The sequence below is a fragment of the Anguilla anguilla genome, chromosome 10 (genome assembly GCF_013347855.1).
Source record: "Anguilla anguilla isolate fAngAng1 chromosome 10, fAngAng1.pri, whole genome shotgun sequence".
Taxonomy (NCBI): Eukaryota; Metazoa; Chordata; class Actinopteri; order Anguilliformes; family Anguillidae; genus Anguilla; species Anguilla anguilla.
The window spans coordinates 2375281-2385280 of NC_049210.1; the positions used below are offsets into that span (position 1 = coordinate 2375281).

At 52.1% G+C, this 10000-nt stretch overlaps 1 protein-coding gene across 16 annotated transcripts in view; it reads right to left on the bottom strand.

Moving 5' to 3' along the window:
- The window catches only part of LOC118206365 (calcium/calmodulin-dependent protein kinase type II subunit beta-like), a 55887-nt gene that overhangs the window by 25394 nt on the left and 20493 nt on the right, over nt 1-10000 (bottom strand). For 11 of the 16 annotated variants that reach the window (XM_035378983.1, XM_035378982.1, XM_035378989.1 and 8 more), the window contains exons 7-13: nt 6252-6354; nt 4295-4378; nt 3859-3953; nt 3049-3171; nt 2856-2939; nt 2177-2219; nt 633-719 (exon numbers count right to left, since the gene is read on the bottom strand). In XM_035378983.1, the coding sequence (XP_035234874.1) occupies nt 633-719; nt 2177-2219; nt 2856-2939; nt 3049-3171; nt 3859-3953; nt 4295-4378; nt 6252-6354 (619 nt within the window). The remainder of the gene's footprint in view (nt 1-632; nt 720-2176; nt 2220-2855; nt 2940-3048; nt 3172-3858; nt 3954-4294; nt 4379-6251; nt 6355-10000) is intronic. The other 5 variants (XM_035378984.1, XM_035378993.1, XM_035378997.1 and 2 more) reach the window with 1 other exon arrangement.

The following is a 10000-nucleotide window of genomic DNA, read 5'->3' on the forward strand; positions in this document are numbered from 1 at the left end:
ACGGGAGCAGGTAAAACAAAAGAAAGAGAGGAGTTAGAGGAAGCTGTGGAGGAGTGGAGGAACTCGGCATGGAGAAAGAGGGAGAGACGGAGAGAGAAAGAGGGAGAGAAGAAGAGAGAGCAGGGCCCATGGAAGGCTGGAGAGAAAAAAATGAAGGGAGAGATAGAGGGAAAGAAAGAGAGAGGAGAGAGAAAGACAGAGAGAGAGAGGGAGGGAGAGCAGGGCCCATGGAAGGCTGGAGAGAAAAAATGAAGTGAGAGATAGAGGGAAAGAAAGAGAGGAGAGAGAGAGGGGGAGGCAGGGGAGACAGATGGGGTCGCTCATGCAGGGCCCTGTGGGTAGAAATGGAGGGTGTCAGTGACAGAGTGCTGTTGGGGTGCGGGGTGGGGTGGGGGGGGGGGGCGACAGCTGCCCCCTCGTCAGAGGAAGTCTGAACCGGGCTGGAAGGAAGCGGACAGTCGGGTGGGGGGGTGGGGGGGGCGAGCGGCGGGGTGGAGGTCCGCGACGAGCGCCTCATGCTTTGAGCTCCATGCTGAACGGAGAAACGGAGGGATGGGGGAGAGATGGAGGGATGGAGGGGTGGTGTAAAAGGGAGGAGAGGGCGCCCTCTGTCGCGCGAGCGCGGCGGCTACCTTGCTCCACCAGCCCCGCGGCGGTGCCGGCCGCGGCTGCCGCGGCAACCGCGGAAACGCTGGCGGGGGCCGTGGTCTGACGGCCCACTGTCAACAAGAGTCCCGACAAGAACGACGACAAGAACGACAAGAACAACCGAGAGAGAGAGAGAGAAGGGAGGGAGGGGGGAGAGAGAGAGAGAGAGAGCGGGGGGGGGGGGAGGAGAGAAGAACAATCCGTTAGTGTGGAAACGAGGGAGGAGGAAATAAGGAGAGGGGAAATTAAAGGAAAGAAAATGCAAAGGGGGAGGGCAGGGGTACTGCGATTGATTTCATTGGTTGAGAAAGGCACAGGGGGTGGAGCCTCTCCTGCCTGTGTGAAACAGATGCTGCTAATTGAGCCGCGCGGATTCCAGCGCAGTGTACCGCCAACAGTGCTGCCGGTGAGGGCTGCGAATCTTTCCCCCCACAATCCTCTGGAATAAAAGTCTGTGATTTCGGGAGGTTAGAGCCTCGGGGGCAGAACAGAGTGACATCACAAACCCCCCCCCCCCTCTGTGTCTGTGTGTGTGTGTGTGTGTGTGTGTGTGAGTGTGTGTGCGTGTGTGTGTGTGTGTGTGTGCGTGAGTGTGTGAGTGTGTTTGTGTGTGTGTGTGTGAGTGTGTGTGCGTGTGTGTGTGTGTGTGTGTGCGTGAGTGTGTGAGTGTGTTTGTGTGTGTGTGTGTGAGAAAGGAAGAGAGGTGAGAACTCCATCGCGTACGTCATGTCGGCCACCTATCGTCAGCAGTCAGAATGCACACGCTCACTCAAGCACTTCTCCTTAACTGGAATTAGCACAGAAGGGCCCTGTGCACATAACGCCCCCTCAGAAAGAGCCACTGCCCAAAAAGTGGGTCACCCACGGGGCACAGGATGGGGCAAAGCAGGTGCAGTGGATACTGTTAAAAACCGAAGCTCTGATAGAGCATGACAATAGCCACGCCCCCTTTTAAAACCCCAGCTATGACATCATCATCCCTCCACAAGATTCCATTGGTGGAGGGAGAGTCCGGCACACTCCTATGATCGAGTGAGTGTTCGCCCCCACGGCATTAACACCACTGTCCCTGCGGATGAGGTGGCTCTCCGGCACAGCCCCAGACAGATGATTAATCCGCCTGACGCAGGGCTCTGTATTAGGGGGTCGAAGGTCACTCACTTACGATTACGAAACACCGGTTAAAAGGAGAGCAAATTGCATGAGATCAACATTTTTTTATTTTTATTAAAAAAGTTCACGAATCCTTTCAGCTTCGTTAATTCCAGAAAATGACACTTGCCCTTGACCAGGCAAATAACGTTGCTTCGAAAAGAAAAATGTGAACCGGGATTTAAAATGGCTCCTGTTTACAATCTGGCAAATTCTGAGAGAGAGACAGCTCTCCCATTTGAGGAGTAGCAGTCTTCCCCACTCCAAGGGTGAAGCTCCTGCATGTCCAGCTTAGAGGAGCAGGTAGATGTCATAGTGAAGTAGGGGGAAGGGGGGGGTTTGGAGAAACAGGGGAGGGGGGGGGTTTCCTACTTACCAGAGAAGTTGCGAGACACCAGCATGGTGGTGAGAATGGCCCCCTGCAGGAGAAATAAGGCAGGTCACCCTCAGACTGCACAGCCCCCCCCCCCACGCCGTGTAAATCCCACCCCCCCCCCCCCCCCCTCGTGTAAGGTTAGGTAGCTAGTTGGCCGAAGTTGGGTACTCGGGGTGAGTGGGCGGGGCTGAAGACGAAATAGGAGACTTCTTTTGATTGTAAACACAGGACCACAACAAGGCAAAATAAAATCCTGCATAGTATGCCTTCAAAGTCCATTATATACACACCAGTGACCTTTATTCTGTCTGGCTTTTTGCTCTGTCATTATTACATGTTTCGAGTGGCATTCAGCGTTAATCTAGATGAACAGTGCTGCCGTGTTTCAACAGCTTCAGCTGTGCACAACATGCAAGTGTCAGTACTGTGTGTGCCTGTGAATGAAACAGCAGGCAGGTGTCTGTAGTTCACGGCTGGGTTTTAATTCGCTGGCAGGTGTCTGTAGTTCACGGCCGTGTTTTAATTCGCTGGCAGGTGTCTGTAGTTCACGGCTGTGTTTTAATTCGCTGGCAGGTGTCTGTAGTCCACGGCTGTGTTTTAATTCGCTGGCAGGTGTCTGTAGTTCACGGCCGTGTTTTAATTCGCTGGCAGGTGTCTGTGGAGTGAACAGGTAGCACACCTTCAGTTTCCTCCTGGCGTTGAATTTCTTCAGGCACTCCACTGTCTCCTGCCGGTGCATCATGGAGGCTACAGTGGAGCGTTGCTGTAGGACAGAGAGAGGAGAGGAGAGCGTTAGGGACAGCTGTGCGTGTGTATGCGTGTGTGTGTGTGTGTGTGTGTGTGTGTCTGCAGTTCCTGGAGGGGATACTCACGCAGACCCATGGGTGCTTGAGAGCCTCCTGGGCGGTGATCCTCTTGGCCGGGTTGATGGTCAGCATCTGGTTGATCAGGTTCTTGGCTTCAGGAGTGACCGTGTCCCACTCAGGAGAGGGGAACTGCAGGAGCGGGAGAGAGTGTGTGTGTGCGTGCGTGCGTGTGCATGTGTGTGTGTGTGAGAAGGGGAGGTGAGTTAGTTACAGGTGTGTCACTGCTCACAGGTCACACACTTCCCCAGCTACACACCACATCCCGCGCGCGTGTGATCTGATTGTGTCCGTGACTTCGGTCCAGTCGTTTAGTAAAACACTTTAACAGAGAGACGTCGCATGAACATGTAATAAGCAAAAACACTTTCTGTTCATTTAAAATATGAAATAGGTTACCTGGTTACATAAGCCAGATTTAAATAACAGAATAACAGAGAACTTGTGAGTCATGTGCGAACAGTAGCAAGGGAGAGATGAGCTAGAGTCCGAGAGAGAGAGAGAAAGAGACACAGGAGGAGAGGAAGAGACAGAAATGAGGGAGAAAGAGAGAGACAGAAGATAGAGAGAACTAGAAAGAGAGGGAGACAGAAGAGGAAAATCCAGGTCCAGAAAGTAAAAGTCCACCCCAGTATTGTGTTCCAATCGCCTGGATTTGTTAAATAGTACAATTCTTCAGCCAGGACATAATTACATAATTAGTGAAATCAACTGGCTGAGTTCCTGGGTGGAAGAATCACACAGCAGGACTTTTACTTTCTGACCCCATGACCTTCCAGCTCTGGAGAGACCGGGGAAGATGGCTGTGACTGCACTCACGTCGTAGGCTCCTGCTTTGATCTGCTGGTAGAGTTTGTGCTGGTCCTCATCCCAGAAGGGCGGGTATCCCACCAGCAGGATGTAGAGGATAACACCTGGGCCGGGGGGGGGGGGGGGGGACACCATCACCCGGCATCTCTTACCTCACCGTCAGCTGCCAACTCTTACCTCACTGTCATGCATGCGTATGTGTGTGTGTGTGTGTCTGTGTGTGTGTGTGTGCGTTTGTGCGTGCGTGAGTGCGTGTGTGTGTGTATGTCTGTGTGCATTTGCATGCGTGTGTGTGTGTGTGTATGTGTGTGTGCGCGTCCGTGCGTGTGCGCGTGTATGTGTGTGTGTGTGTGTGTGTGTGTATGCGTGTGTGCGCGGGTGTGTGTGTATGTGTGTGTGTGCGTGTCCGTGCGTGTGTGTGTGTTTTCTCTCAGTCAGTGCTCACCGCAGGCCCAGATGTCCACAGGCTTGCCATAGGCCTCCTTTCGTAGCACTTCAGGAGACAGGTACCCCGGCGTCCCCGCAAACCCTGCAGCATTTCACACACACACACACACACGCACACGCACACGCACACACACACACGCACACACACACGCACACACACACACACACAAATAAACAGCCCTTCAGACTTGGCCAGCCTTTTAAACATGAACATTATTGTACAATTTATTATTCACAGACTTCCTTATGCATGGGGACTTTAACATACTTACAAATAACCCATTTAAAGTTCTGGATATTATTTAAAAGAAAAGTAGGAAATTTATATTAATCGTAGGTGCAACAGCAATGTCCTGCTCAGGATTCAGACCTGCAATTTTATGGTTGCAAAGCTAACTCTGAAACTACTTCACCAAACCGTCATCAAACCATTACTGTCTCTTTAAGATTGAAATGTGTTTTCACTGCGCTGGAGAAGCAGTGTTTTCTGGACCACTGAGTTTTTGATCAGAGGTCCTCGCCTGGCCCGGGAGGACAGCAGCTTGGGCTGGTTTCCGTTTTCAATTTCCTTAAATTTAGACCCAAGGGTGAGCGAGGTGAGGGGCGTTACCTGTGAAATCCGCGACTGCTAAATTAAGCGCTGAGGACGGAGTGTAGCACAGTGGGTAAGGAACTGGGCTTGTAACCGAAAGGTCGCAGGTTCGATTCCCGGGTAGGACACTGCCGTTGTACCCTTGAGCAAGGTACTTAACCTGCATTGCTTCAGTATATATCCAGCTGTATAAATGGATACAATGTAAAAATGCTGTGTAAAAGTTGTGTAAGTCGCTCTGGGTAAGAGCGTCTGCTAAATGCCTGTAATGTAATGTAATGTAATGACTGGCAGCCCAACGCGAGCACACAGCTGACTGTGGCCGTGCTGGACAGGGGACTGGGAATCCACGATTTACACCCAGCTGCGTCTCCCCTGGCTCTGCAGGGAAGCCGTTCAAGCAAACCGGCCATTTTAAAACCGCAGCCCCGCAGGGCACCAGCGTCTGCAGACGGATTCTCAATCAGCAGCCAATTCGGGCCTGGGAAACAAGGGTAATGCACTTCTTCAGCCAATCAGGAGCCAATTCAGGCCTGGGAAACAAGGTTAATGTACTTCTTCAGCCAATCAGGAGCCAATTCAGGCCTGGGAAACAAGGGTAATGTACTTCTTCAGCCAATCAGGAGCCAATTCAGGCCTGGGAAACAAGGGTAATGTACTTCTTCAGCCAATCAGGAGCCAATTCAGGCCTGGGAAACAAGGGTAATGTACTTCTTCAGCCAATCAGGAGCCAATTCAGGCCTGGGAAACAAGGGTAATGTACTTCTTCAGCCAATCAGGAGCCAATTCAGGCCTGGGAAACAAGGGTAATGTACTTCTTCAGCCAATCAGGAGCCAATTCAGGCCTGGGAAACAAGGTTAATGTACTTCTTCAGCCAATCAGGAGCCAATTCAGGCCTGGGAAACAAGGTTAATGTACTTCTTCAGCCAATCAGGAGCCAATTCAGGCCTGGGAAACAAGGGTAATGTACTTCTTCAGCCAATCAGGAGCCAATTCAGGCCTGGGAAACAAGGGTAATGTACTTCTTCAGCCAATCAGGAGCCAATTCAGGCCTGGGAAACAAGGTTAATGTACTTCTTCAGCCAATCAGGAGCCAATTCGGGCCTGGGAAACAAGGGTAATGCACTTCTTCAGCCAATCACTGAGTCAATTTGAGCCCTTTAAGTGTTGAAGCAGCCCCAGACACGGCCCTCCCGGATCAGACCTGGGGGGTCCCTGCTCTGAACCGCAGACTGTAATAATGGCTTCAGTCAGACCCAGAGCTGCACCAGCATCCTGGCATACAGACAGAATCTGACTCCGAGTCGGGGGGGTGGGGGGGGTGGGGGGTTTGGGGGCACAGTCGCCACGGCGATCACATACCGAACCAGGCCTGCTGCTCCCCCTGCACCTCGATGGCCAGCCCAAAATCGGCCAGCTTAACGGCAGCATTCTTACACTTACTGGCCAGCAGCAGGTTCTCTGGCTGAGGGGGGAGAGAGAGAGTCACACAGGTTACTGCTGTCATCACCACAAACACGTACGCAGGCACACACACGCACACACACTTACAGACACACGCGCACGCAAAAGGAGGGGAAGGAGGGGAACACGCGGCAAACCGGCCGTACGGGGGGGGCGGGGGGGGGGGCTCTCCCCCGCATTGCAGCAGCAGCAGCTCTGTCTTCTGTCACTGCAGACAACCCCCGCAACCACAAGCCCCCCCCCCCCCCAACCCCGCACTTCTAGTCTGCTGTTCCTGAGGACTCTCTCTCAGAGCGGAGACAAGCGTTTGCTCTTCGTCTTTCAAACACAGGCAAGTTCCTCCTGCGCCACTTCAACGGTTAAGGATTATAAAAACGGGGCCGCCCGACCCTGTTCCTGGAGCTCTACCATCCGGGAGGTTCTCATGCCAACCCTAATTTGGCACACCTGACTCTACTAATTAGCAGCTCAACAAAGATCTCCAGCTGTTGAATGAGGTGTGCTTTGTTAGGGCTGGAGTGAAAGCCTACAGGATGGTAGATCTCCAGGAACAGGGTTGGGCAGCCCTGAGGTACAGCATGGTAGATCAGCAGGAGCAGGGCGGGGCGGGGTGGGGGCAGCCCCTAAATGAACCGTTAGTATGTGCGGCGTGCTAATGGAGCTCTGTCGTTCTGAGGCGGCAGCCAATTCATTACTGTGATTCACAGTCGCTCGACGGATTCATTTAGCAACTTAGAGCCCATTACCTTACAGACTCACCAAAAAGCCTGAGCCTCGCTCCGGAAGCTCTGCTGTGTCACACACACACAGCACACAGCTTTGGAAAACGAACACACTGCAAGCCAGTGGACTCACAGGCACCTTCAAATACAAAACTCTGAAAACTGGGACTCTGACTCCATGACTCCACGGGGCTCCACTGACAGACTTTTACTGCTGTGTTGACAAGGTGTGACTTGCAGGTTCCACAAACGTTTTTAAGGAGAGCACTTTCTTCAGTCTTCCAACCGACCTCACATCATCACTCACTCATAGACAAGCCCCAGGCGAGGCACTGGGCTGTTGTGACCACAGGTGTCACAATGGTGTGATGTTGGGGAGAATAACCTATCCACCAAACCCTCTGTCCCTAGTGGACGTTAAGGGCAATTACACATCATCCCGCTAGACTTCAGTACTCGCATTCAGAGCTGCGTTAGTCTGCTGTCAAAACAAACGGCCTCAAGGAAGGAAATGAGCTGCTAAGCCTTGAGGGACACAGTCTAGAGTTAAGGCCTTGAAGAACCCATAATGTAGTATACACACACACACACACACACAGTCACACACACTCACAGATATACACTCACACACAGACACAGACACACACTCACACACACAGACACACACACACACACTCTCACAGACATACACTCACACACACAGCCACCCACACACATGAACACACATTCATTCTGCTCTCCGGCGACACCAATTGGTCTCAGCTCGGGCCAATCCCTGGACACGTTGGTGGGAGGTGGGGGCGGTGGGGGGTCCTCAAACGGGACATGGAGGCCCACTGCGGGCAGGACCCACAGGAGCCGAACTCCCGAACATCTCCAGAGGTCATAAAGTAGGGCGGCGCTCGCTCTCTCGCTCGCCCCGCTCCGCTCTCTGACCCACTTTCACACCTCCGCCGGAGCAACTTCTGGGAGGCGCGACCCGTCCCAGCTCCCTCCCTGCACCTCCCCTCTGCGCCTCCTCCAGGAGAACAGAGCAGGAGCAGCTCAAACTCCTCCCCTCTGCGCCTCCTCCAGGAGAACAGAGCAGGAGCAGCTCAAACTCCTCCCCTCTGCGCCTCCTCCAGTAGAACAGAGCAGGAGCAGCTCAAACTCCTCCCCTCTGCGCCTCCTCCAGGAGAACAGAGCAGGAGCAGCTCAAACTCCTCCCCTCTGCGCCTCCTTCAGGAGAACAGAGCAGGAGCAGCTCAAACTCCTCCCCTCTGCGCCTCCTTCAGGAGAACAGAGCAGGAGCAGCTCAAACTCCTCCCCTCCTCCAGGAGAATAGAGCAGGAGCAGCTCTAACTCCTCCCCTCTGCGCCTCCTCCAGGAGAACAGAGCAGGAGCAGCTCAAACTCCTCCCCTCCTCCAGGAGAATAGAGCAGGAGCAGCTCTAACTCCTCCCCTCTGCACCTCCTCCAGGAGAACAGAGCAGGAGCAGCTCAAACTCCCCTCTGGCGTAATGTCCTCTTAATTTGGACAGGTGCAGATCTACATTTACACCACTGTAAGCGTACTGTACGGTGGAGCGCTACAACTAAGACCCAGCCACAATTATTTTACAGTTAAAAACTTTGGATGCAACCATAATTTGCTGCTGATGATAACATGTAGCCCATGTCACAGACTCTAAAGCTCCATTACTCAAATCAGACCTGCTGGTTCTCCACTCTCCCTTTACCTGGCAGTCAGGTGTGAACACAGTCTGGCCAATCAGTAGCACTAATTATACAGTTAATTACCTGGGGCAAAAGAAAACCAGGGCCGGATTTGGATTTGAGGTCCAGATTTGAGTCTCCACGCTCTAAGGGGATCACACAGTGTTAAATATGTACTTCTGAAGAAAAAGCCTCTAGTGTGTGATCCTAATGTGAAGTCATGTACAGTACACTTACAGGGTTTGACAAACGTGATTCAAGTCACAAATAAGCTGTTTGTGTTGATATTACCACCCATTTACGAAATAATAGGTGTTTGGGTGCAGTAAGATTATATACCTCAGGCATACCTCTCTTGGAAGAAATAATTAAGCGAAACGATAAAAGTATGCTTCACACCACATTGGCAGGATGTCATGGTTCACACAAAATTAGGAGAGGACAAAAAAGGCATCGTTCACGTAGGGACCGCATGAACACACACGTACATACTGAACAGAACTGAACGTTTCCGGCAGATTCACAGAATCTCATGCGCAGTACAGACGCAGTACAGACACAGAACAGACACAGTACAGACACAGACACAGTGCATGCGTAACGGCGGGCAGCACAGCCAGCAGGCCAACCCCAGCACAGTCTGCAGTGGCTTTCAAACAGGAAGATCCACGATCTGTGCTTCAGGCCTCACAAACCTTCATATGCAGACTACTTTAACGGCTCCATAATTTTGCAACTGAAACAACTTTGGTGCTGATCGCATCAAGTCTTACCCAGAATACATTGCTGTTTGTCTAAAAAGCAGACATAAATATGTTCCTTTCCGAATACCAAGAAAGGTAAGAATGCCAGGTACGTCAGTCTGACATGCACACTCCGCCAGGTGAACGGTACTACATCAAAAGCTCGTAAAGGGTGAAGAAACACAGTTTTCAAATGCGAAACAGAGTAAACTCACAGACCACAACGATGTCATAGTGTGCTCACTCCTGGGTTGAAGGCAAGCCAGCGTTTACAGACCTGCGGTCTGTACTAATTCAGAATCACTCATGTGTTCGCTCGGTCAGTACTGCTATGATAGTAACGCAGTTTCACACACACACACACACACACACACACACACACAGAAACGCAGTCACTGTGCGGAATCTCCTTAAACACAGGCAAGGAACGGCAAGATGGCAGCTTGTACTCAGAAACCCTTTGGTTCACTGGATCTTACAACAGAGAG